At 46.4% G+C, this 27,974-nt stretch overlaps 2 protein-coding genes across 9 annotated transcripts in view; one reads left to right on the forward strand and one right to left on the reverse strand.

Annotated features, from left to right (window-relative positions):
• Positions 1-5: 5 nt before the first annotated feature.
• Positions 6-1,944, reverse strand: LOC120904771 (probable aminopeptidase NPEPL1). Its single transcript, XM_040315104.1, has one exon. The coding sequence runs from the start codon at positions 1,782-1,784 to the stop codon at positions 204-206; it is 1,581 nt and encodes a 526-aa protein (XP_040171038.1). The 5' UTR covers positions 1,785-1,944; the 3' UTR covers positions 6-203.
• Positions 1,945-2,265: 321 nt separating this feature from the next.
• LOC120900045 (kinesin-like protein KIF21B) overlaps positions 2,266-27,974 on the forward strand; it is a 40,832-nt gene continuing 15,123 nt past the window's right edge. For 5 of the 8 annotated variants that reach the window (XM_040306543.1, XM_040306549.1, XM_040306548.1 and 2 more), the window contains exons 1-3: positions 2,266-2,379; positions 3,589-3,916; positions 11,211-11,506. In XM_040306543.1, coding sequence (XP_040162477.1) covers positions 11,463-11,506 — 44 coding nt within the window. In that variant the 5' untranslated portion in view covers positions 2,266-2,379; positions 3,589-3,916; positions 11,211-11,462. Of the gene's footprint in view, positions 2,400-2,438; positions 2,561-2,664; positions 2,845-3,588; positions 3,917-11,210; positions 11,507-27,974 lie in introns of those variants that run through there. The other 3 variants (XM_040306544.1, XM_040306545.1, XM_040306546.1) reach the window with 3 other exon arrangements.

A 27,974-nucleotide genomic window follows, 5' to 3' on the forward strand; every position in this document is an offset into this window, starting at 1 on the left:
ACTTGTATTGTTATTTCTAATTCGCTTTATTAATATGAAAAATGAATATCCAACCTCACCAAAGGCGACGATTCAGCCCGTGTACGTCAAATAAGATCTTTCTTTTCCGGTGCAGCTCTCCCCGAATCAACAAAGGAGCTTGTGATGCGAAAGCCTTTTCTAAATTTTGTGGAGTTGGTCTTCTGGTGGCTCTTTTTCGTGCTTCAATCCAAGCAGGCCTTCTTCAGCGGTGGTTCCGTGCCATTCCCTGCCGTCTTGTTCCTCAGAACCGTCGGTTGGTTCGCGATGTCACGCAGAATGGCCGCCTTGCTGTGTTCTCCGAACAGCCCGGCCAGCAGTGCCACACCGTACCCGGTCGCACGTTCGCCATTATGCACCGGGGCGGCCATGTCGACGTGCATCCAGGAGCCGCCGTACTCGAAGCCAAGATGCGCCCCGATAAACAGTCCCGCACAGCTGACCTGCGCATTGCCACGATCCATGACGGAGTTTTTCATGTCCGCCACGGCCGAGTTAAACTCGCTGAAGTGCAGCTCGGGACAGTACGGCACCGGGCACAGCATATCGCCGGTACGGCGTCCGATTTCCATTGCCTTCTCTTCCCACTCGTCGCTGTTGGTGAGAATCGCACCGTGATACTTGCCCGTCGCGATGCCCTGCGCACCGGTCAGCGTTGCCATGTCGAGGATCACGTTTGCCTTGAGATCGCGGTCCGCGTACACGACCCCATCCGCCAGCACGAGCCGTCCTTCCGCGTCCGTGTTGTTGATCTCCACCGTGCAGCCCGAGTACAGCCGATGAATGTCGTCGGGACGGGTGGCCAACGGGCCGACCGAGTTTTCTGCCAAGCAGAACACGGCGTGCAGGTTCTGCCGGAAGCCGCTCTTGACGGCGGCGTAGAATCCGCCCAGTATAGCGGCAGCACCGCCACAGTCCCGCTTCATGCCCGGCATCGCCGTCTTGCCCTTGATGCTAAGACCGCCCGTATCGAACACGATGCCCTTGCCCACCCAGGCCACCGTCTCCGTTGCGCCCTTGGGCTCGTGCGACAGCACCGCCAGGGCGGGCGGGTCCAGCGCCGCCTTACCGACACCGTAAATGCCACCGAAACCCTTCTGCTGCAGCTCCTCTCCCCGGATGATCTTCGACTTTAAGCCAAGCTCCAGCGCGATTGCTTCCACCTCGGACAAGAATCCGGACACGTTCATCTCGTTGCACGGCGCGTCCACGATGCGGGCCGTCAGCCGGATGCCGACAGTCACGTTGGCCAGCACCAGCACATCCTCCTCGGTAATCTCCGTATCGGTCGGACTGTTGCCGCCCACCAGCACAAACTCGATGTGAACCGTCGGCGGCGGATCCACATTGGCGCCCTTGGACGTTTTCCGGCTGTACAGCGGGAAAGCTCGCGCGACCGCACAGGCCGATGCCAGCAGGTCCTGTTTCTCGCACACGATTACGATCGACTCGCTGACGCCGGTCGTGTTCGATTGAATCAGCTTCGTAATCGAGTGCGCCCTGGACGCGGTATTGTGCCGGGAAGATTTCAGCGGCAGGGCGGCAACGCGCGCCAGATCGAGGTAGAGCGAACACGTGTCCGTCGGTGCGGGATGCAGGCAGGATACGGCCTTGGCGAACGTTTCCCGTTCGACGCGCGGTTCCAGCTTCGAGCTGATCCGCTCGAACGGTAGCTCCGTTAGGTGCCGGAGCTGCCCAACGATCAACACCGGTACGGTGTGCGGATCGGTCGTCTGCAGCGTGCGGTGAAACTTGAGCAGAGCCATCGTGTAACACCCCACTTGCGAAGGCGGGCGGTCACGGCAATAGTGGCAAAACCCGGTGGACTCTGGCTAAAGTGGTTCGGAATTTATTGCGGACACTTGAACGATAGCGAAAAAAATAAATGGAGATTTTGCTTCGGTTTCGTTTCTACTGTCAACTGTCAAAAATCAACCGGCTCTCTTCGACAGCACCGCCGTGCCAGGTGAGATCACAGTTTTGCAAAACAGGAGCGTATTTTCGATCCAATCCTACAATACAGTATCCTAGTGCCATCTGTTTTGAAATAGTTTTTTAATGTCTACCACTGAAAATTACAACTTTTTTTAAATCTATCCAGCCCAACGAATCGTTTGTGATCTAAACTGTCAATTCAGAATACACCTTGGTCGGGGCCATTTGTCAATTTGCATGGGACGATACAGCCTGGCTTGATCCGCTCTTGGTGGCTCTTAAATTGTGTTGCTTCGCACAGTGTCAAAACAAAAGCGACCGCGTAAGTGTGCGTTTGTCGGGGTCGCGCTTGGTGTGTGCTTTTGGTTCTGCTTTTCATCCATCCACCGTTGCTGAAACACGGTGGATTTTTCTATTGTTATCGAAGTGAGCATTATTATGTGTTTGTGTGTTTTTTTCTTCCCTTACGAAATACATAATGCAAAAAGTTGTTACTGCCGATTAGCTGCCCCGTCGGAAGTGTGCTTTCTGTTGCCAGTGTTTGAAATGGTTAAAAGCTTTGTTTTTCGGTCTGCAACAATCTAGCGAAACGACACCCTACCGAAAGGTTACAACAAAAAGCATTAAAAAGGGTGAAGAAATATGTGAATTGTGATTTTCCGTGAGCGTATATGGATGAATTGTATCATATTCCAACTGCAATCCAACTGGAAATTCGGCATCGATAGGATTCTGGAAAGCGTTCACGGTGGCGTAGTCAAAATTTGGTTCGCATAAAAATCAATAATACCATAGCAGACCCTGCTGGCAAGAGTCATGCGAAGCGAGAAGCTTGGCTGAGGAAACACGATTCCGCGTATCGGGGGTACGCTCTGGAACAATAGTGGGCATGTAAGGCGTGAAAGCAAATGTTATTTCGGTTGTGGCAAAACATCCTTATTATCGAGTTGCCCTTTTTCGATTGTGTCTTTCGTACAATCCCGGACAGCGTAATGGAAAAAAAAACAAATATTCCTGCCCTGAAGCCTAAATTGCCTGACAAATATTCGGCTTGGGGCATTTTGTTTTTTGTTTCCGTGGTTTTATTAGCCAGACCCTTCGCCGTGGACTCCTCTTGGTGTCGCGTGTGTGTGTGTGATGAACCACAAAATATGCAAACTCGTTACCTTATTGTTTCTGCTGCATGCGGACGGTTGCATTTTTGTGTCGACCGTTTGAGAGTGCAAAAACATAAAACTTGTTTGTGCACGGGATCGTGTGCGGCTGCCTCTATGGATGCTGGGCACATTACAGGGAACAGGTTTTTGATGGATGATTGAGCTGTTTTTTTTTTTATTTTTGCTCTCTACCACCTGTCTGCAATCGATTTATCATTACTTTTTGTGTGTCTTTAGAACGAAGAGGGAACATCATCGTTCTTCGATTTAGCGACAAAGACGTGTGTGAAATTGTACCCTGTTCTAGAGCCTTGTTTTCGGGCATAACTCTTGGGTAGCTTTTGGGAAAATTGCCAATCAGTAAAAAAATATTAAAAGTTACCTGTCGACAACGTAAACTACTAAAGTGTTTGAAATGTATATGCCTGTGTGTCTTAATTCGTTTATGTTTACGTGTGTGTGTGTGCTTTTCTTGCAGTACCCGTGTGCAGTCGCTGCATAAAAATGAAGTTTTTCTTTCCCCTCGCACATCCAAGTAACCTCCATCGAGTGCGTGTGTTCAGTGATTGATTTCGTAGTTATGTTTTGCTATTAAAAAAGAAAAAAGAAAAACAAGAATACTCATCATTCGCCATCATCGTTCGTGCGTGCGTGAGTGTGCGTATGCGCTTGAAAAGAAAGCAAAAAGGGAAGAGAACGGAAGTCAACTCGATTCAAAATCGAAGGAAATTTGGTGATCCACAAAGCGGAAACTCGTGCTGTTTTTGTGTGAAGTCGCAGCACAGAAACCAGCGCAGAATCAGTGGGTAAGTACAACAGTCGTGGGGTGGTAATGCGAGAGAGACGCATTCGGCGGTTGGCGGTGGTGGCGGTGGCGGCGGTTACTGTGTTAGGGTGTAGGGGTTGTTTTGTGTCCTCCTCCTCCGCGCGGAACCTGCAGTCCGCGACCGTATATGTGTGTGGGCCCCTGGCTTGAACTTCGTCTCTTGAATGGGTCTGCCTCCGCACGTTTCACATAAGGTAGACAGGGTGTATGCGTGTGTGTGCCTGTCCGATGGTGGTGTGCTTGTAGAAAGGGGACCGTGCAAAATCTTCCATGACAACGTGAATCGAACTGTGCCGGGTGGTTGCAAGGGGGAGGGGGGTGTTTGTAACGGTTGCGTTGGCCAAGCTACTTCGATTGGTTATGCGATGAAACAACGAGTCCAACCATAACGAGCTTGCCATGCTGAATGCGTTTGATTTTTGAAATTCTAATTCAATTTTGGTTAGACATTCTGGTTCAGATTAGCTTGAGAAGCGTCGTCAGGTATTGTGGGACAATTGGCAGGTCTTAAGCAACCCTTGCTTTAGTCCTCAGGAGATAGTACCACCTGATAACTCTTTCCGCAAGTCCAGTTTGGGGTCGACTGCGCTTGGGGGACTGTCTCTCTCATTCTATCTCTCTGAAACTAGAAATACACGTTTCCTGTTCCAAGTAGTGCCCCAGCAAGAGATATTTCGCCCCAACCTATGCTTGTTTGGCATCATGAGTTAAGTTTAGCACATTTATTGATGAAAGATAAGCTGCCCACTTTGCTGGCCAGCAGTTACTGGTACCGTACGTGACATTACAGAAATGTAGGCCTTATGTTGGCCGTGGTTGCGTGGGTTGTCGACTCTGGTTCGTGGGGTAAGCTGGGATAATGGTGGGGGATACATTCAGAAAAAATCGGAACGTGATGAAACGGACCTATAGACGGGAACGGAAGAGCAGAGCGACCGAGTTCCGATCGCATCCTCCCGCCGCGGGCTGTAAGTCAGATGACTGACCCTGACTTCCATTCAGCGCTGCTCGGACCGGCCTGGTCGGTCGGTCCAGCCACATTACATAAGCCACGGTTCGGGCTTTACTTCATTGAAGAAATTTCGTTTCGTTTTGCGGGGGTTGATTCATTTTCAATTGTGGTCCCCCAGACGAGACAGGGGAAAAGGTGTAGCATCGTTGTATGGATGTGTCAGGGTGTGTGCCAATCTCTGGGACGAAGCAGGCGATGGAAAAGAACATTCAACACTGGGACAGCATTAGAGCAAAACTCGACAGTCCCCTTTTACGAGAAAATAAGGGCGTTTGTGTGCTATGGACACATTATGCTGCTGAGCAGGGGGCGTGTGTGTGCACATGACATCTCGAGGGGTCGATGTTTTCAAGGGCATAGCGCTGGCAAAAGCCGTGCCAGACAAAAGGCATGCTCTTCTTTTGGCAAATGGGACTAAAGCTGCCAAAAACACACACAACTGCCAAGAGCTAATGTTTTTATAAAAACATTCGTGACTCTTCATTTGGGACGGTAATCCATACAAAAAGCACAGGAGCGAAAGAAAATCGTGTTTTAATGTGTTTCTTGTAGGTTGTAGGTCATTGTCAATAGAATGCTTTTCCAGCTTTTCCACTGCAACTTATTCCTGTTTCTCGTTTGCCCGGCCGTGCACGATTAAAATATACAACCAACTTTTCTTGTTCAATCGTTTCAACGAGTTTGAAAATCATTGAGGTGATGATTTTTGGAATTATGTCAAGTAAAAAACACAGAGAAAGAGAGAGAGAGAAAGAGAAAATACCATTACAATAAATACGTTCGAATCAAATAATCGGCCAAATCATGCAAACGGCAAACCGGTTCTGGCGGATGCTGCACGCCCGGTTAAGCACACGGGGGGGATCGATCGCTTACTTTTTTTTTTGAATGCGTCATTTATTGATTGGGACCTTTTTATCACGATATTCGCGCAGCGGTTGTGTTTCGAACCGGTTGTGTGTGTTGTGTCGGTTTGAAAAGCATTCGAAGACACATGGTGGAACTTTATTTTACAACCAAAAACGTAAAGATTATTTCATATAAAAACGCGTTTACACGGTTCATCGTCTTTCTCCGATCACGGATTTGTACCGCTCGTTGGGTTTTCACCCCCCAAAAGAGCAGTGATTTTCCCTCACTTTGTGTTTGCCTCGTTTGTTCGATCGCACTGTTTTGCTTTGGTTTCAAATTTGCTTTTCCCTGCCAAACACACTCTCCCTCCTCCGTGGCTCGAAATTAGCAGCAGAGCAACGTGGTCGCACACCGCCACATGGCAACCTCCTAGCAACAATACACGCTGTGCATGGAAAAAGCTCCCAAAACTCGTGCACGCCTGCCTCTGTGTGTGTGTTAGAGTCGTGTGCGCAAGCGAGCTTCGCGAAATTTCCTTCTGCGCGGCCTCGTGGGATATGGCGCAGAAAACGCGCGCCAAGGTGGTGGTGGCGGTTGGCTGAAATTTTCCGTTAGTGCCAACCACGAAACCGGGTTGGTGGGGTGGGAAAGCAATGTTTCTGCATCACTTTCCACACCACCAGCCGCCGGCTCAGTGTGGTGAGGGTGGCGTCTGAGCCTAAGAAAGGGGCCGCTGGTCTGCTTTCGAGCGGCGCAATAAGAAGAGGAGAGCTGCTGCGGCCGTTTTTTCCCTGACTTTAATTTGGTTTTCCCTCGTGCAGTTTTGAGGAGGCACGTTTTGAGCAGAATACACGCGCGGGAAACATAACAAGAAGCAGGAATTATGTTCGCACCTTTCGGTGTAGTATTCTTTCCATTAGGGGTTGGAATTGCTTGGTGGAGGGTGAATGATTTGAATCAAGCAGCTAAACTACGAGTTTTTTTCATAATTTTTCTTGCATTATTTTTCTCACTTTTTCTCTTTTTTCTATCTAATCCCGTTCACATTGTTATCAAAATGTGGTCCAAACAGCCCTAACTAGTCCCGCGGCAAACGTGTTTTCACTTCTTTAGCTTTAATTAAATCCATCCAAACATAGCTCGCAAGTGTCAGCTTTTTTCTCCCATTTCATCTCCCCTGTCCGACCCTATTTGGTGGGCTCAGTTTTCGATCGATACCACCATCATCGATGGCAGGCTTAAACTCTATCCGCACAGAAAGAAGAAAGAGTGTGTTCTGTCTCGACAACGCGCCACAGTGTGTGATGGAAAATCGAATCAACTCTCCAACTCGGTGCGCTACTCGTGGGGGCCATTTGCCATTATCAACCACCCCCTTGCGGCCCTCCAAACTTCGTGCACTTCCGTACACCTGGAAAAAAGCTAAGGGGAAGTTGGGTGAAATCTATGAGACTGTGGTGGTGGGTGTTGCTGAAGAGCGACCGAGATGCATGCGTGCTGCATGTAGGGGCACAAACCAGTTCATCCAGCAGAGGAAAAGTAGGTTTGATCGGTTGCACGGGGAGGGAAAAGTGCAGTGCCGTGCAGTGCGCGATTGAACTGGATTCGTTTGGGAGGTGGGTGTGAAGGAAATGTCCTAGTTTATTTGCAACTTTATGTCTACCGTTGCAATGGTACAAAGAAGAATCATATTAGCGGCGTGGCGGCGGCTTAATGAACGATTTTCTAATAACTTATCCACAATGGGTCGATGTTTCCTAATCTTCGTATTGCGTTTTGTTTGGACAGGGTGGCATGTTCAATTATTTCGATTGAACTGGATGATTATCGATTGCTTCTTTTTTGTGGTCTGTAATGAGTACTCCTTGTGCCTGCAATTGTCCATCAACCAATGAAGAAGCGTGTGATGGATTGTGATGGATGTGTGTGTAGTGCTTGTAATGAGGATACAATGGCGTCTTTGCGTGAACGGTTATTGTGGAAAATTATACATTTCCTATTCGCATCCAAAATGTTCATAGTGTACAAAGTCCTTCTACTTAAATCCTTCACAAAACGTTACATGACATCGGTGAAAAGAAATCGAATAAAGAGACAATAAAATTCAGCATTTTTATTGCACAGCCCTTGAAGGTGCGATGGGTCATAATCTAATTAGTGAAATGGCAACCTCTACAGATCGAATGGAAATTACATCATCATCGTCATCGTCATGTGGTTGTGTTTTATCGGCCGTGTCCTCTGCCGTTTTTGGGAGGTTTAAGTTTTCACACCATGGGGTGTCTCACGTGAGCATGTTTATCATACTTTTCCAATCTTTGTCCTTCTTTGCGTCCATTATGCCATTTCATCTAGGTATTGTTTAGATCATACAGTGTGATAAATTAATTAAACAGAGCATGAAGAAACAGGCTTGTTGTGCAACTAAGAAAACTAAAAAAAATATTATTAATGGAAGAATGGAATGGAATGTATGAATTCATAAAATAAGCGATACGAGATACTTTTCCACTAAATGCACCAAAAGTTATCGTCCCACGAGTTCACACCGCAGTAATCAATCAGTGAGCTTTTGTTGGATTGAAATTGAAAGAGTTAAAATTTGGATCAAACGCAGCGAACAGCTGTTGATTGCTTCCACTTCCTTTCGGTGATGCATACGGACCTTTTGCGTGTGCCCAAAATAAACTAAAAACACCACGACGAAGGGCTGCCGAATGGCCGGCTATTACACCGGAGGGAAATGGGAGGGAAAACGGCGCTGCTTTCCATTTTCTCCCAAGGACTGTTCGCCTTGAAAGCAAAGATTTTGGACGTTAAAATTGGCTGTTGGCGTGGACGGACGTGTTGGAAAAAAGAGTCGCAATCGCGGTGAAACGAGATTGTTGCTCTGGTTTTTTTTTTGCTGGGGACGCTGGTGAGTTTAGAGACACATTAGTCTTGATTTTTGGTTTTTTTGGTGAGTCTTGTGTCACAAATTTAGGCGAGAAAGTTCATTCAACTCTCGCTTCCGATCGGCTGATGTGTCTTGCGGGGTGTGTTCCCTCGGTTACGTGACAATGCGCTTGGAAAGGTATTTTTATTGCCTCTAAATTTAATGATGGGGAGTTTATTTCGTCAAATTTATTTAGTTTTTCATTGAATAAAGACATTAATTCGAAGCTTTGGGTTGTCTTTACTGATGGTAAGAGGTAGATTTAGCATGAAGATTTAAATTGAACGAAAAATCATACATGTAAAAGCCTACGCTTACTCATTTACACGTACTTTCCATCATTAGCATCCCCTTGTCAGCTAATGGCATAGGTGTAAGGTTGCTTGGGTGTTTTTGTTTTTTATTGCACACCACGAATTGTACTGCGGTTTTGAGGAGTTTGAGGTGTATTGTAAATGTTTGTCCCTGAGTGTCTCCCCACGCGCAATAGCCAAAACTATCGAATTGGGAAGTGATAGCAATAAACGCAAGCGCATTCAACGTTCCATTACGTTGATGGCTGTTCTATTGATTAGTGAGGGAAGTACTTTTTGTTACCTTCGTGAACACACACACACACACTTTGCTTGTTCGCGGGGTGAAGCAGCCATTAAAGCGTATGACACATTATTTGAACGAGAGCTGGAAACGAAACAATGTGCCCGCTTTTTCTTTTAGATAAACAGGAGGGCGGCATGCTTTTAAACTATTATCTGGTTTCATTTGGGTTTTCATTGCCCGATGGGTGGTTTGAAGGGGACCAGACAGACTAGCGAAGAATTGTATTCCCCAGCGAATAGGCCTCTAAGTTCAAACACTTTGTTCGATGTGTCACGCGAGTTCTGTGTTACGATTTGGTGTACTATCCTGGTGTGCGTATAATCATACGGATTTATTTTTATGTCCCTCAATCGTTTATTTTTGAAGATTGAATTTAGAACGTCCTCGCAAGATTACGCTGTTGTCTACACGTTGTATAGGTCTTCTGAATCTTCTCTAATGTACTATTATTCGCTGTGAGTTCATTAGGAAAATGATGAAACGTTTAATAACTTGGAGTAAAAGATCTCATACTCAAAGGAAAGAGTTATCAGGGGTTTGTTTTATAGTTAATAATCTTACATTATCTTCAGCCTGGTAACAACACAATGGGAGTCCGTTTTAATTCTCTCCATCCACCTTTTCCCATCATACATTTTTCACCCATCAAACGAACGGTGGTGTGGTGGTTCGTCGTCATGCGTGGATGTGTAGCCGCCCGCCGACCAACGTCCGAAGTGCAATTAACGAATTCCAAGGGGCATAAAAGAAACGTCACTTATTTTCTCCTAATTTACGGCATCGATAAAATTGTTTTATTTTGTATGTTTTAATGCTGCCCTTGGGGGGCGCGGTTCGAGGATGGGAAGCAAAGAAAAGACAAACGGAAACTGTTGAATGAAACTATATTAACATTTTTATCGGTGCTTATGCGTATGCTGGAATAATTGTGACGAATCGTTACTTTGTATGTCCATAAACATGAGGCGCTCTGTGAACAGGTTACGAACTGGTGTACAGCTCTGTGCAAGACAGACGACACTCACCTGCAACGTGTCGATCGGTCCGATTCTGTCCCCATTGGGAGGTAGGAAAGAACTCGTATTACTAAGCTTGCTTTTATTGTAAGCCTTGTACCTATATTTTCGAGACTATTTTGAGACAGAATGGAGGACGCTCTTAACACTGTGTCGCCGGCTAAAAGTCGTTTTAAAATATAAAAACGAAACCTCTGCTGCTACCTTTGAGGAGCGAACAGTTCGTAAGCGCAGCTCTTGTGTCCGACAGCCCCAAACTACTTAGCTTGATGATGTGTCGTCGGTAACGCTCGCCCTCTTGTCACCTTTGGCTGCCATCGGAAGTAAAAATACATGCCGCAGTAATTTATGACGCAGTCTCAGACCCCGTATGCTTCTTCTCCTCATGCTCTCCTACGTTCGTTCCTGGGTACTATCAGCACGGTTGATCTTGGTTTTCAGCAGCAGCGCGTCTCAGTCAATGTTTTTCGGTTGCGGTTGCGAGCATAAAACGTGTGTACATTGAAGAGTTTACCGACCGATCGACCGACGACCCGTCCACTCGTTACAACAACTTCCACCTGAGCCGCGTGCAGAGAGAGTAGTCAAACCTCACTCGGATGGCAGCGCTTATGCTTTTTTTTTCGAGTGTCGTGGTTAATATTCATGAACGTTTGCCTGTTTCATGTGTTTCCTCGTTAGGGGGGAGGTGACGTTTAGAATTCTGTACACTTGATGCTACCAAAACCTACCGAGGGAGGTTCTGGTTGAGGTTGTAGATAATTATACGGGGTAGCAGCAGCGGGCTTTCCCTTTCCACATTGATTGCTTACAACTGTTTTGTCATGGCTCGTTTTTTTCTATTCTTTCTTTCTTTCAGACCTCATAGTTTGATACGCAAATAGTGGCTTGTGAAGTTGAACCCATCCGGAACAGTGTCAGCGCACCTTGCATCAACCCACTACTGCCTCAACTGCCAGCAAGATTCAACGTACACAGAGCGGCTGCAACTACCTCCACCACCGTGTTTCGGATGTGTGGCAGTGCGTAATCAGCAGCAACATTAGTGAAGTCAGCGGGAAACAGGCATTCTTTTTCTGACCGTGAAACAAAGCTTCCCAAAAACGGCAACATGCCAGACGAAGACAAGGAATCGTCCGTACGGGTGGCCGTCAGGTGAGCATATCTCTGCGTTTTCTAAAATTTATCTATATTGTGTACCACGTTAGCATTGGATTATTTTGATGAAATTGAGTTCAATTCGTGCTCCGCCTTTTCGGTGTTAAATATAGCCTCAACAGTAACTGACCTTCGCAAGCGACTGTATTTTTGTTTGGCGTTCAAGGCAATAATTGAGACATTTCTAACACCTCTGTGATGTGTTAAACTTAAAAGTGTACAGCTGTTTTCGACACCAGAATGAAGAGGAACACATTTTCTTCTCCCCCCCTAATCGAGGCGTCCACAACACGGCAGTCTTTATTACGCTCTACGACAGAGAGAGAGAGAGTCGCACACAACTTTGTGGTTGAAATTTATTGATTTAGGTGTCTTCAACCCCGTGTTATGTTGTGCTGAGCGGGGTTTTAACGTTTCTTCTTTTGGTGATCTGTCGTCGTCAAACATTCCCATTCCCGGGGCTACGCTTTATTTGTCCTGTCCTCTGGCAAGTTTGGGCACCCTTCGCACTCGTGTGTATGTGTGCATGGTACGATCGTTGTGGCACCACCGACCCGTAGCAGTGAAAATGGTGTCCATTTTCATTACCACTTCCGGGAAGGGAGAACCTACGACCAACCGCAAGAGTCTGTTGCAGTAGTACCCCGTGCCTAAGGTTAGGGTGATCATGGAATGATGATGATCACGACTTGATGATGTTGATAAAATATTATGATGTTTGCTATGGCTGTGCTGTGGATTGTTGTGGTGGTTGCCGTTGCCGTTCTCGCTTTTTTCCGTTGCAATTCAACCAACTGTGCGGCGTCGTGTGCATGCAGCGTCATTTTGCACTTTCAAATGTTAAATTATGTTTCATTTGACTGATTCAAAGGCAGACCCGTTCACTTGGTGCATTTGTGTGGTGGATGTTTCTTTTCGGCCGGGGATGACTCGTGGCGTATACTTTAAAATGTGTGAACCATTCACCAGAAATGCGTCGTAGGAAGGTTTAGCAACAAGCTCTTGCAGCAAACTTTTTAGGCAAACTCATACATTATTGATAGGGCACAGAATTAGACTGCCTTTGAAAAACGCCACCGCCTTTTACTTTTACCGCTCACATATTGCAAGCTGTTGGAGTGGTGGTTTAGCTTCCGAATATTCCACTACAAACCGCTTCATCGCACCTCAAAAGCTTGTTTTGGTATTTGTTTCGTATTCAAGGCCGTTGGAGGGAAGATTCACCTTCCCCACAATATGAAGCTACCAAATATACAACTTGTTTGTTTTTCCAACTTTCCTTGACCGATCGAATCAGAAGAGGAGGACGTGCAATGTTTGCCATGCTCATTTCCATGCCACTGACCAAATCAAACTAACGCCTCTCCAGTTCCTTAGATCAGCGCAGATCAAACAAACTCTTTTGACGGTCAAATTGTGACCTTTTTGTATTTATGTGCCTTGGACTGGCGTCTGCCGGTTTGGGTTAGTCTAAAAGTGCCATCATTTACCTCAGCACTTGATCAATCTACCAGCGTAGCCTGAAGCTGAGCTTGAAAGTGTGTCCGTGATGCCTCGCGTAGGCCTACACCACGAACATTATCAGCGTCTGATAAACTGATGGTCCCAAAACCGAACTTAGGGCACACTTAGCCACCAACTTTGACTAGCAGAACAGCTTGACTCATTGCGTCTTATGCTTCCCCGAAAGTGGAGCATCAAATAGGGTTGTTGTGTTTGGTGTACGCAGGGTTTGGTCTCTTATCTTGTTTGCTTGTAACCTTGCGCTCGAGGTTCGAATCGAGATATACGTGCCATGCGGTCCACTGCTCCTGATCCCAGGCGCCGTAATGAATGTGCGTGAGGTAATCCGCCGTTTCTTTCACAAAAACGGCAGATTTCACGCCCCACGGTCATATCACACTTCGTCAATCACATTTGCGGCATGGTCCGTCTAGCGGCGTGACGAAAAGGCCACGCCGGGATGTCGGGAAGGGAGCGGGTCTGGGTTGGACGATTACCTCATCAGTCTGTCGGTACAGTGAGCGCGCGCCGGTCGGTCGGTACGTGTACGTGAGCGCGTTTGGCTGCACTACGCAAATCGGCCCTGCGCTGAAACCGTCATACAACTGTTTCGTTCGATCAACAGGCCAAATCCAGTTGGGGGCAATACACGTCGACGTTTGATGTTTCTCTCCCTAATTTACCAAACATCCGAACGATCAACGCCATGTTTGGGGAGGCTAGTGTGGAGGAAGGTGTTGGTGATCCATAAATGTAGATTTACTGACCGAAAGTGCGAAGGAACCGGATACACAGAGCGCGGACATGAGAGGGAGAGCGAGGTGGTTTACATCCGTTGATGGAGTTGTTGATTCTTCCGAACTAAAGTTCTGTATCGATCGCTGATCTGGTGCAAATGGGTTCGTTGCTCGTTTGTTTTCCCATCGAACACTGGTACCGTTTTTGGTAACGGATGCCGGTTTGCCGGATGGAAGCGTTGAAACATTTGAGCAAATATTGGGCCGGTATTGTTTTTTCTGGACGCAGACCGGCTTTACTCAGGTGTCATGAGGAGCCTGAGCTGTAGTACATCATCGAGCTATTTCTACCGCGCGCTCGGCGGAACAGCGAGAACTGTATGTTTGTTTTATTTCGTTTGATTTCAAACGCCCCAAGTTTGTTTGGAAACCATTTCCGCATCTGCGTGGGATAAAAGATGATTTAAATTCAAGCATTTAAGTACTTGTTGTCGGTTGTATCGAAACAAATGCCCATGCAACTCACTTTCTTATCTGAAGTAATTTCCCAAGAGGCACTTAACATGGACACGGTCGTCGTCTCTGCAACCGCAGCGGGTTTACCGTGCCAGTGCACAAGCGGGTCATCGAAGGTATCTAGCTCGACGCCAAGCGTGATGGAGACTTGCCGGTGGTCTAGTCTACGCGTGCCTCAAGGAGACGGGCGAAAAATAGGACTCGTAGGAAAGATGGAGATTGTCTGTATGCGTACGATGGCCGCCTAAAATTAGGCGTCAATCTTGCGTGACCTCCGCCAACTTAACGCAATTACTCGGCTCGGCTGAATGAGAAGTCGGGGTGGGTGAAAGAGGGTCCATTTGTTGCAATGATCTCTTGGCTAGTGTTTGTTGGAGTGCGCACTGAACACAACAGAGTGTGCACTGTGCGAGAGTATCAAGTATATCCATCATCGGTGGTTGTGCTGCAATCTGTACGACAATAGTTGCATAGAAAACACTTAATTGAATATTGTGAACGCTCACGACCACAAGCCATCACCCACCGTCTAGGTGATCAAAGAGATCTTTTGCACGTGCAAAATGGCAAAAACTGTGCCAGACAGACGTTGAAAAGAACGTCACAAACTGCACCCTTAAGTGGACAATTTAATGCTCAAGCAGGGCGTCGTCCCTCTTTTGCTATCAATTGTTTCAAGCACGTAAAGTAAACGGTTGGAGAAGGTACTCGCGATTGGCCGGTTGAAACGGATATGAAAGTGGAAAACACAACAGCCCCATGGAAGGAAAATTGATCTGATCTAGCTGGCGCACGATCGTTTAGGAAGTAACGAGGTAACGAGTATCGAGGGAATTCGTCAGTCGGCTGCAGCTTTTCCAATCGATTTCGGTGACATTTTATGCGTTTTTTTACGGTTTCTAATACTAGCGTATGAAAGTAACGCTGCAGGGAGTCGTACTTGGTGAAAGTACTTTCACTGAGGTTTGCAGTTCCTGTGGTAGCGGACAGAGGGCAGAAAGCGGAAGGCAGGTTGATAAAAGATTGGATTGCCATCGGTGTAACGGTAGCGAGACGATTGTATCGAATTCCGATTCCGTACGAATTCCGGACCGTAAAGAAAAGCCTGTAAGTGCTCGATTGAGGTATTTTATTGGAGTTTTAATGAAGATTGCTAAGGTTGTATTGGGGGATTGTACGCAGCAGATACCGCAGTTTGGGTGTCGGATGTTGTTTTCGCTTCTTTGCGATACCTATGCGGGGGGCAGTATTATTACATTGCAGTGGTGTAGTTTTGAAGGTGTACCCTTAAAGGTGACCACGAAGCATCAATAACTACGCGCCTTTAATCTTATCGATTTCCTAACGAGCTGTTTGGAAATTGGTTTGGGGTTTGGCTTTGCCACAAGGCCTTTTGATTGGACGCGATGCTCGTTTTGTAACGTTCAGATGCCTTGTCGTTTCTTGGATTGTTGCCGATGTTGGACGTCGAAGAATCACATCGCCCTAATGGGGCGGATGGTGCAATGAACGGTTCGGCAACCGTAAGCCAAGGGCTAGATGCTAATGAACCTGTGTGTTTCGTCCGTGCATTGTTGTTTTCGGTTGGTGGTGGTGGTGGTGGTGGTGGTGGTGTTAGTGAAAGACACCCTTTCAGTAATTCGATCCACGCACGATTAGCAATTCTACTGCTGCTGCTGCTGCTGCTTGCTAAAACGGTTTTGCCTTCAATTTCCGCTTCTTCCCGTGCTGGCAAGGTGCCATACATTGCGGTTTTGGAAGCTTCAATGGACGTTTGGTATGGAAGATGATACGGCTTGCTGTTTGCTTGCTTCCCTGCATTGCAAATCAATCGCTGCGGTTTCCTTTGATATATCGTTTGATCGGTTTGCGGCAAGGATATTGCAACTGCGGTAGTTGATATGGCGGCATTTTTGTCACCTCAAAAGAGAGGGATGCTTTGTGGTTTATGTTGTGTTTGAGATTAGAGATGTCTGGTGTCGTGGTCGGTGTAAGATATATCACGTGTCTGATTAATTGTTAGGATGGTCACATACGCCATCTCTAAATCTCGAGATCTCAGAGCAAAATAGGTCTATAGAATAGTGATAGTCAATGCCAGTTGTGTCGTTATAATCGCCGTGATCCAACCACCCCGTGACACAATGTTAAGGTCACACTCTGAAAGTGGAACACGTACGTTTGAAGCAGCACCTGTTGAAATTCGAGCACTGTCGTGTGCCGTATGGCCAATAAATTTCCCATGATGATGTCTTTTTGCCACAACCAGAGGTAGTGGCAGGTGGTTTGTGTGGAGTCGTTGCTTGAATGGCTTCCCAATATCCGGATATTGTCAATTTCCGCTGAATGATGATTGGGATCGGTTACGTATTTAACCGCAATAAAGTTCAATGCATAATGTGTGTGCTAGTTTGCTCTGGTGCACCCTTCTTTTTTACAGAAGTCTAGTTAAGTTGAATCTCCCTACGGTGGGATAAACAGAACAACAGTATGAACAGCACCGACGCCAAGCACACCATCATATTACTAGCACAGGCAGGTCGTCACACACGGGAGGTCGTGAGACCTTGGGGAGGGCTAGAATTTCAAGAGCAAACACATCGGCATCAGCCCCCCGCTCAGCTGAGATTGCGCTAAAACTGTCAGTTTCAAAGCTGTGGCGCTCAGCCGTCGGCTTCAAATGTGCGCGTGCGATTGAATCATGTGGGAACCTAAAATAAGCTTCAGTTTACACCGAGTCCCGCCTTTTTCGGCGATGTGGCCACGTACAGTGTCCTGCTTTGCGCTCTTCTCCGGTATTGGGGTGGATTAAAATAGATCATTATTTACGCGTCGCGAAGAGAGATATCCCGAAGAGAGTTGCGCTCACGACCTTCCTTGTGGGTTTTGGGGTGACCCTTTTTATTTCGGTGCTGACGTTGGCGGAGGAGAGATGATCGGACGCGTTGAAGTTGTCGCAAAATCACAACGAATGCTCTGCTCTGCGTTACGTCACTTACGATGTGTGAGTATGTTTGCAAAGACAACACAGTGTTTAATAGGTCGAAGAATCGTTCTTTATGTTTGTTGACACCTGTGCTTTTCTAGCCAAAAGTCAAGGGTACGATGAAATATTTGCCAATGCTTGAGGAACAATCACTCGTATCTAATTAGGAGCACCATAAACATATCTGGAGAAGTTTGCGTATGGCTCCCAGCAGTGAAGACCACCCAACACGGCCTCATGGTATTGGGTTTTCGCTGTCCATTTGAAATTGCAAAAATAAAAGTACCTCAACCATGTACTACACACACGCACACGCAATGTGTTGTGTGTTTGTTTGAAACAAACGCGCAAAGGTGACGCGCAGTAGCGTGCGAGTGACAATCGGTTCTTTAAATATTGTCATCTAGCGTGCGTTTCCTTTGAATTCCCTCAAAACAACCACTTTAAACAAGACATTGCTGTCGATGTGCTGCTCAAATCGTGACACACGGGACACGGCTTAAGCCAGTGAAAAGCGTTGTCGTGCCGAGCCGGCGGGGACAAAAGCGCTAGGAAGCTGGCTAGGAGGGCTACATAATGCGTGTAGGACACTTTGAAGCCTAACAACATCCCGTCCAGGTAACGTAGATCTCAAGTAAACTGGGAAGGCAAGGGCAAGGGGTTTGTGTCTCTGGCTGCGCATAAACAGTGAGTCTGTTGTTCGTGTTTAAGAGGCTGAGCTTAGGCGTAATGTTTGCGTGAGGCAATGATGCTTGGTAAATATAGGATTGGCCCTCTTGGTCGCTTAGTCCTCGGGTCAACTTAGTGTGGTGGTGCTGTGCCAGAGGCGAACACAGAACACCTCAACAGGGGGGGAGATGTTTCATAACTGAAAAGCGGACACTTTGTTGTGGTGTTTGTACCATAGCCAAATTTCCCCTTCAAACTGAGGATGTTGGAGTCTGGGGCTCACGCGTAGTGTTGATTGTCGAGCAAATATTTAACCTTAAAGGTTAAGCGATTGTTGAGCGGAGTTTTTTTCTGCTTAGACATAGATAAAGAATGTACTTTCTTGTAAAGAACCTCGTTTTTTATCTAAAAATATGTATTTAATTTGGTGCCATGACCAGGATTGGGACAGACTGAGAGAGAGAGAGCGAAAGAGCGCAAAGATTTCGTGGCACTGCCGAGATTGATCTTTTTTTATCATACAACCGAACATAACTCAACTTAAATGCTTTGGCCTCCCGTCGTCATCTCACGCCGAAGGGCGGACAGCTGAGGGCATTAATTAAACGCCCCGTTTTGGCACCGCCGTTGGAAGCGAGGTGTCCATCCTTGATCGACATTATGGCGTGCGGCTGAGGTGAGTGAGCTTTAACGATGCTTTTTTTTACACACCTCTAAAGCTCTCGCAACGGTAGGTTGGTTGGGACGGATTGTGCGAAACATATTCGGGGGTTGTTTCTGTTTCCTTCGTTTCGGACCACCCCGCCCAGATCATTGCCCTTAAGTTGAGTTTAACACTTTCACGTGGAATTGTTACGACGACGGCGCCCGTGTCTTACCATACATACCTCCCGAAGGAGCGAGGGAGTGTGTGTATTTGTGCGCTTTTTGTGCCTGGCTTGTTCTATTTATTCACTTTCCTCACGGAAAAGAGCTGTTGTGTTGTTCACACATATGTGTAGCATGATCGATCGATCGCATGGAACAAAAAAGCAAATCTATTATTACGGGTTGCGTTTGTTGGGCGTGGTGTAGAAAGCACGGGAAACTCAAGTTGCATGTCTCAGTGCAAAATGTGTTACCCCGTGGTACGTTGGCCTGGTTCAATAGCATTTCCCCGCACTCTTGGAAGGAAGGAAGCGGAAAATCGATCGAGAACAGGAAATGCTTGAATTCCGGCACGCTCGCAAGAAAGGTGCTAGTTACAGGGTTTGGGCATTGTGCGACGATGCAGCACCATCCGGGGCCTGTGGGAGGCGTTGCAAAACTGGAGCAGCACTGTTCAAGGCGGATGCTTATGGAGAGGATTTGAATATTGAACCGATGGAGAAGAAGCGCAGTCGGTGCGTCGATAATGTGCATGCAAATTATAGTCACACACAGACACACACAGACACACAGACGCGCGCGTATAAGTGTGGTGTGCACACGATTAAGTGGCATTAAGGTGCATTAATAGAGATTTGCAAATGCCGCCCGCTCGCATGCAATGCATGGTGGCGTATGATTGGTTCCCCCACACGCAACCATTAAGTAATTAATAGTCGTTTTGCGCTGGTCAGCTCTCCGCAGATGAGTGGTTTTTGCGGCGGCGTTGTCGAGCTATGTTGGAAGTTTGTTAGAAGTTGATTGGAAGTGTCAGTAGTAATCTTGGATATTATAAATTACCGGATATCTCCTGAGGTAATCTAGAGAGAGAGAGGACACATTATAGCATCATATGGAAGATTTTCTATTTGTTCAAAGATTGTCAAACCCTTAAGGGAACCTTCAGTGACGTTGCATCATCTCAAAAACGTTGTTTTAAAATACAGTCACTTACAATGATCAAACTCTATAGTTTGTCAAATATTTATGAATGATCAATTATGCTCAATAATCGTTAAATAAATTTGTGTCTACGCATGAAATTGCTACGAGCGAGCGATAGACAACAAATTGATTCGAGGGTTAAACGCTGCTAAAGGTTGCGATCTTCGCCCTTCTGGTGCTCCTTCCACCAACAGCCGGCTGCTCAACCGCGCATGTCTGGGCGCGACAGGCGTAGTTTAAGTCGGCTTATGTCAATAAAATGAAATGAACCCCGGACCTGGGGATCGGGGCGAGATCCGTTTGGCTTTAACAAGACCGAGCGCGGCATCGTTTGTATGTCAACCGGTTCGATGAATTAAAGCGACGTAAGCGAATTTGTTAGATACACATATACCGTGCTACCGCAAAGAGCGCTCACACTGGTGCTTTCATTAACCATCTCAATTACACAGCACTGCTGGTGGAATGAGAGGAGGCTAGTGGGAAGGAATATAAGGTACGACGGAGTGCTTACTTATCATGCTAAAGCGGGTTCCCGTCGGGGTCAAGCTTTATGATTAAATGTAAAAACGCCGGCGGTTGGTTGTTTTTTTGTTGTGCGTATTAAATCGATATCTTAACTAGAAAGGGGATAATTGATTAGCAACGCGATTAAATTACGCACTTTTATCTGGTTGGTTGATGATAATGTTTCTGCCGACCAGCACCGCGATCCCGCAACGGTGCGTTCGTTGTCTGTGCGTCTTCCGACATTGATTTTTAACATGTTTGGGTCGAGCGCCAAGATTCAAAGTGGTTACGTCAAGTGGTCGGTAGCCGTGTCCATTAGTGTCTTGTCATTAATTAATTAAAGAGAAATATGTTGCGCTGCTTAGTTTAGCTGTAATTAGAATGATTTGATTAAAAATTCAATTAGAGTGGTCTGTGGTGTTTTATTTTGTTTGCATCAGCAATGAGTGAAGGGAGTAAATAAATCTTTGGAAACAAGCGATTGTTTTCGTGCATAAAACATTTCACATAAATCGTTTTGTGATTGTTGGCTGTGTGTTGTACAAGTTTTCAGTCAGTGGGTTCGCTACGCCCATCGTGCGTCGTCGTGTTAGGCGCAGATTGAGTGGATCACACGCGAGAGAAAAAAGGTTGTTTTTGTGTAAATCGTTGTTTTGTTAAGGCTGACGGCAACGAGTTTTGATCGTGGGATTTGAAATTTACATGAAGATGCAGAGCGTGTTAATATTTTTAGAGATGGAGTCCACTCGAAAGGTTCAATGCTCCAGATTGAGACAATTTCTGTTGGGACAACTTCATCGTACCATGAAGTGTACAGTTGCATTTATCTCGTGGTGAAATGCAGGCCACGCCACTGTAATTGATTTTCACTTCAACTAACCTTCATTGGCGAAACACAAAGCGAATATCTAATGTCTGTATGTGTGTCTGTGTGTGTGCGTTGCACTTCTCTTACGAGTTTATTTGCAGGGTGCAGTTTTTTGTGTGTGCTGCCCATCCTCACTGACACGCAATTCAATCGATCCAATTAGCTTATGGATGCCGATCGAAGTGCGCGCACTGTCTCGCTCTCGTGTACGTCATCATTGGCTAGAAATACGGCGCGTGTGCACATACACACACACCGACTGAGACCAAGTGTCCACGTCAAGAAATCGAGGAGGTGCAAGGCTTAGAGCACTTGTCCCAGAAACTGCCCTCTCGCTGCTGTATAGATTGATGGTGAACAGTTTTTGGCAGCACGCCGAGCATCGATTTTTTCGCCCACATTACTCTTCTTACGCGTGCTGCAGCCGTGGACGGCTCGCTCTGCCACCAACACCTCTTCTCGTTCTGAAGTGTGTGTGTGGTTGCCTCAAGAATGTTCATCAGTGGGCGAAAGGTGGTGGTATACCTATTCGACGCCGAGATTCCAGCACGTGTGCAGTTGCAATTGCTTGCGGGGTTGAACATTGATTAGCATAAAAACGCAAATTGGAGGGTAAGCTTTTGAACTGAAATTTGGTTCAACGTCACTCAGCACACTTTGAGGAGAGGGCTAATAAAATAACTCGATTTTGTTGGCAAGACAGGTAGAGAGAGGTCATATGCAAAAGACCTTACGTGCAAAAAAGCACTTTCAAAAATTGAGTGTACCACCGCAGTGATCCGCTAATTTCGGTACAGAACCCACGGCGGCGGAGTATCCTCTTGACATTTTGGGTTTACAAAAATGTGAATGGAACCTTGCTGCCAAGTGGCAGTATTTTAGACTTCCCGTGGGTAAATATTTGCATATTGTATTGATGCCCAATTTGCTGTAGGACACAGTCTTTACTTGGGGCATGGAAAGTCGATTCTCTTCGGCAGTGGAGATAGCATTGTAACGCATGGAATAAGTACCTCATTAGACATCTATTAAAATGTCCCGAACTGAGGCACACGCTAGTCATCATGTCACCACGAATGCTTTAACTAGCGCGTCTTCCTTTAAATAAGACATCAGTTATGTCATTACCCACAGCCCAAGTACCACCATTGCGCAATAAAAGAGAAACATATTCTGCTCACGTTATTCGCAGGCAGGTCGTTCGTCGATAGTATCTCCCGGCCATCTCCGGCCATCCATCCCCCCACGGTCATCTGGTGTCGTACGGCGCAATCAAACAGTGCCATCTGTTTGTGGGAGCTGTCGATAAACTACGGAAAGTGCAATAAAAACAGACGACCACCATTCGTTGGGCCGGCCGTGGGCGTTGCAAGCGGCTTGTATATAAATGCAAAAGGCAGGAAGCATCAAGCACAGCACTCCCTTGCTCGTGCGCGCCATCTTCTGGGTGACGGTCGGTCGTTGGCGTTCGTCGGTACCGTACCGGTCATTGGCGGTGGCGCCATCCGTGCTGCGACTCCGTTTTTCTCCCTCGATACTCGATGTGGGGGCATTCTTGCTCGATGTTTTCGATGCTCTCAGCTGTTTTGTCCGCGAAGATCCATTTAAGAAGTAAAGGCAAAAGACGACGTACACAAACACAAACACACACTAGCAGGCTTGATCATCGGTATCAAAGAGCCATGTGCTTCGTGTGTTTGTCTCTATACCACCTCGGCAGTAAGCGTGGTCTGTGGAAGGGCGGCCCGGTGGGTGCCTGGTGCATATGGTCTGGTCAAGGACGACTGGTTTTTTCGTGCGTCGTAGTGAAGACGGTGGCGGCAGCAGCAGCAGCGCGCCTGTGAGCTGCAGCAGAGAGCGTCTCTTGGTGGTTGCGTAAAGTTCTGCTCCGTAAACGTGAAAGATGGTTTCATTCATGCGCGCGCGTCAGACTGCGGCTGTGGACTGTGGCTGTATGGGGTATTGGTTGATACAAATCCCTTTTGGACATACACTTTTGGGTGGATCGATCGTACAGGGGAACAACAAAAAGGTTGACGGGTTGAGTGACATTCGTAGCGTTTAGAGTGGCAGATTGCCGTGAAAACACCTACGCACGTACGCAGGTTGTCCGTTTAATGAGCAACCTTCTTTTTTTATGGGGATATTCTCTGCTCTTTATTAGAGTCATTTAATCAACATGGTTTTATGAACTCTCAAATGTTTACGAATACCTTGGTGTGCTGTGTAACGCTCAGGTGCCCGAAGTTGTTACAGTTGAATGATTTGCCGTCATCGTTTTGAATAGATAAACTATTCATCAAACTCCATCGCGAATTGTTCTTCTTCTCTTAAAGACGATCGTGCGAATGAGAGAATTAAGATGTTGTAAAGATATGATCTCAATTTTCTTCTGTAGGTTAGAGGAAAACTGCTTCCTGCTGCGTCGTTGACTGATGGCAATTAGTTGCTAAATTACTACATGTGAACCTGAGAACCTCTGCTGAATAGTGGATTTAAATGATAAACCATCATCTTGCCAGCGCTGATGATGCCTTACACAAGATTATGTTGACTTTATCTTAAGAAGATGCTGCGTTTCGCCAAATAAATACACAAGAAAGACTCTGCGCTCCGAATCGCGTGCGCCACACTCCGTGCGATAGTTCACACCGAGGTCAACAACCTGTTGAATGGGCTGAACTGCTGTTTTCATTTCGATAAGGTGCAGCAGCAGATGATGATGATGAGCCGCCCCACGAAGCCTGCTGCAAAGCGTGAAACATCGTGGACGACGGCTTCCCCGTTGTTCCCATTGCGGATTAAATTATGTTGCATGGCCAATTAATTATAGCTCGTGCATCATGTGCTTGAAGAAATGGGTGGGGGAGGGGGAGAGGGGTTTCAAGAGAATTGGGGAGTGACGGTTTTCACGATCGAGATTTAGGGTGCATAAGTTTACCTCCGTTTTCGAGGGTGGGTAGAAGATGGGACGGTTTGTGAATGCTACGGGACACCGTTAGTTGTGTGCATCAAACGAATATGAAAGATTTATTTTTTCTTGGATGAGAAGCAGCGCCATTCCTCCGCTGCCTGGGGGTGATTACTGTGGTTAATTTGGTGAAATGATTTGGAGAAAAGTTCAGCCTGTGAAGAAGCTTCTCCGCGGGAGGCAGCTGCCGGGCACAAGAGCATCACGCAGTGAAAAGCTTATTAACCCGTGTACACGGATACAATCACATTCGTACATCTATTCCCCACACACGCGGACACACGAAGGGGCGAGGGTTGTTCGTGTGGCCAAAAGGGTGTACTTATGCGCCCGCACCACGATGCATAATTCATCGGTACAAATTTCCATGTTTGACACGCCGATATTGTGGGAGCAGCTTAAGGTTTCTTCTATCTTGCCGCACGCTTCCTCTCCGACGCAATCGATTCGTGTCGTGTCGTGTGTGTGTGTGGGTAATTGGCGCGGAAAAAGGGTGAAACTCTCTTGCCGGTGCGACGTGAGAATAATTTATGCACTCTGGAGAGCGGGAAAAATATGCAAATATCAAACTCCCGAGAGCCCGCCCAGTGGGACGCAATGTGGTGAATGCCTGAGGGTATAGGATAAAGTCCCCCTTTTCGCTGGTGGAGAAACTTGTGGAGGAGCAATAGATTGAGGAATTGGAATTTGCTTTCTGTCTAGAAATTTTCCGCTTCCGCATTGGCCGCTTCGAACCCGGAATTGGCACGACAACTTTCCGTTTACGGCAATACAGGTCTCAAAAGTGCTACATTACAATGGAGGGAGAAAAGTGCATGCGATTTGAGGTGTAAAGAGTTCTAAAGCACGCTGTTTACCCGCTGAAAGATCGCAAGAATATACACAAAACAGGTGATGATGAGGTTTGTTGGCTTGGCTGCTTGGTATAAATGCGTTTCACGCGCAAATGTGCATTCGGTGCAGTTTTTTTTGTTGTTCTTCCTCATCGATTGTTGCTGCATCGTAACCTTGACATTGTACATGTATTGTCAACTCAGCTATCGCTTTGCACCACAGGGGCAATGCGCTGTAAGGAACGGCCGACGTGCGCTGAATTTACGATCAGCGATGTCAACAATGACGTCAGGAAGGAGAGAGACAGAGGGGGCAAATAAGCCAGACACTAATTAATGGAAATAACAAGCCCTTTACGAATGGACATGATACTAGTAGAACTGAACAGAGAGGAAAGGGTGCATTAAACATGTAAAATCAATTAAAGGCGTTGTGATTGAAAATGGATCCTTGTAACGATCTTTTACCATTAAGTAATCTCATGCAAGCTTGATCATGCAATTCATGCAAGTAATTGTTTGTTACCTCCACAAAAAAAATATATCCTTGGGTAAAAGCTTGATAAAAGTCTAACAAGTACAAACAAGAGCTACTCAAGATCCATGTGGGTCACGACCACTTTTATCAGACGCGTTGTTTTTACTTCGTTTTGATAAAACATATCTTATCTGGCGTTAGAAGTGTGCGAAATATCGATCTATAAACGATGTAAGGCGTGGTGTGCCCATTCGATAGTAGCACGATCAAATCCATGGGTAGCGGAAATTATCCATGCCACTACAAAGACATTCAATGTAGATACACTAATCTCGTTGTTTGACTCATTGTGCAGGGCAAGACTTATAAGCTCGTTAGGTTATTGTGCAACGATTGGGTTTGTAAACTTCGGTTGATCGAATCATTTCGCCCGCAAGATTATGAAGCCCTATCACGCCTAAGTCAACCCTGGATGATGAATCATGCATGTAGCATGTGGCTACCTGCTTTATTATTACATGGGAACGCTAACTACAAATCTCTATTTTCACTTCTCACGACCTGTAACGATTTAATACGTATACATGGCAGATGGAGTTGTTGCAGTAGCGGACGTGCATCACGAGTCATCATTCGTTCAGTCCCTGATTGCATTTCGCCTAGATCATATTCCTCGTCACGCATGCATTATGTGCGTTCGCAGCTGTTCCACCTTCTCCGTGAGATTATCTTTACAAACGCGAAGAAAGTTATTTGCTTGATCGTTTGGCGGAGTAGCACGATCCTATCGTCCTATCGTGAGACGAAACTGACTCTATGGGCAAATAGTTGTGAAGTCAATCTGTAGATGATGTTGTCTTAACAGCAGAGCTTGTGGGAGTGTGATTTAATGATAGTCGTACGGATCGTAAATAGCGCCGTTAATTGTAAATCGCTTAGTTTTCCAAGACACTGAGACGGGGAATCTCTTAACCCGTATGCTAATTGACGGCTGGTGATGTCATTACTATCGGCAGCTGGGTAGACAACAAACCTACTACTATTGGTGAATGCTTGTGCTGTTGTTATGCAGAAGCCCTTTTACAGATTCGTCAGGGTGCATGCAGCTCGTTTCCTGTGTATGTGTGGTTCCTAAAAAGGCGCACGATTCTGCTGCATGCATTCCGTTCGAACAAACGGAGTTCAATGATGCTCTTAACTGTACTGTGACTGTCGGCGCTACTGCCACCCGCAAAGGAAACGAACCGCGAGTACATAGGCGGAAGGTGCAAAAGGATATAAAAATTGCATCACAGAATATAGTTCTTTATGCATGCATACACTGGAGAGTGGTTTTTTGAAACCCAGCTAAATGGCGACGGTGGTGAAGAAGATAACCACAAAGCGAAGTTGTCCCGGCGTCTAGCCGACCGTTTTTGTTATGTGTGTTCCCCCTGGCATGTACGTGAGAAGACATCCAAAGTGGTCGTCGTCGTGTGGTGTAAAATGTGAAGAAACGCCGCTTAACTTCCTCATATTTCCTGTTTCTGATATTTTGGTATCGTGTACAAAAACAGACAACTTTGTCTTCATTTGAACGGTTGGCTTCTGGTTGTTACACGACACCATCCGATGTCACAGTGTTATAAGCTTTGTAGGCGCAAATCGGGGATGATCGGGGAGGGAAAGGTTAAAGTGGCAAATTTAAACCGATGCCACGTGTGTCTGAGAGCGTAAACTTAATCAGCAAAAGGTAGTGCTACCGCTGCTGCCGCCGCCCGGAGAATGAGTTTAAATTTCTTTTTCAAATACCTGGAACGTGTTTCAGTTTCAGCTGCATTGGAGGATGGGTTTTTGTGGGGGATAACTCATGGCTTTGTGAATCTCATTTTGAATGCGTTTCTACATCCTGCATCTCGGATTACCTGCGGTTAGTATGCGCTGATGGGAAGTGCAATTTCTTGGAAGTGCGCACAATTATCGGAAGGCCGTCTGTCGTCTACAAGAATGGTAAGCGTGAAGATATTCGGATTCTATCCCATATTAGTCGTCCGTTCCATTTGGGATGCTGCTGATTTTCCTTACGAAAGTAGCGTGCGTGTGCGGCAGGAAATTGAAGTCCGCGGACGCGTCGTTCTCCACCAATCACGCACGTACATGTCATTATTTATGAGTGTCTGTTCGTGATTGAGTTTCTGATGAGATTTTAATAGTTTTATGTTGAACTATACGTGACTCCAGCTCCAGCTGAGGAGATGGGTGGTGAAAAAGAAAAATAGTTGTTGCTTTCAACGCGTTGAAGTGTTTCATTTTTTTGTATTTAAATGCATGTTTAACGTGCAACGATGTCAACAATGCAATCGATCAACCACGACGTATATCAATCATAGAAACTGTCAATGGTAGAGGGTGTTTGTAGGGATAGCAAGCACTTCTTAAAGTGCGCAGATTAAAAAAAATCGCTAGGTTTCCTGTACTTCCAAAACAACGACACATTTTTGCCTTCTTCCCTGTACCGCAGTTGCATCGTAGTACACCGTTAACTGCCGCCCGGACAAGGTACA

The sequence above is a fragment of the Anopheles arabiensis genome, chromosome 3 (genome assembly GCF_016920715.1).
Source record: "Anopheles arabiensis isolate DONGOLA chromosome 3, AaraD3, whole genome shotgun sequence".
NCBI classification, from domain to species: domain Eukaryota; kingdom Metazoa; phylum Arthropoda; class Insecta; order Diptera; family Culicidae; genus Anopheles; species Anopheles arabiensis.

Excerpts from the sequence above, each read along its gene's own strand:
- LOC120904771 (XM_040315104.1), bottom strand. The coding sequence starts at position 1,784 with ATGGCTCTGCTCAAGTTTCACCGCACGCTGCAGACGACCGATCCGCAC.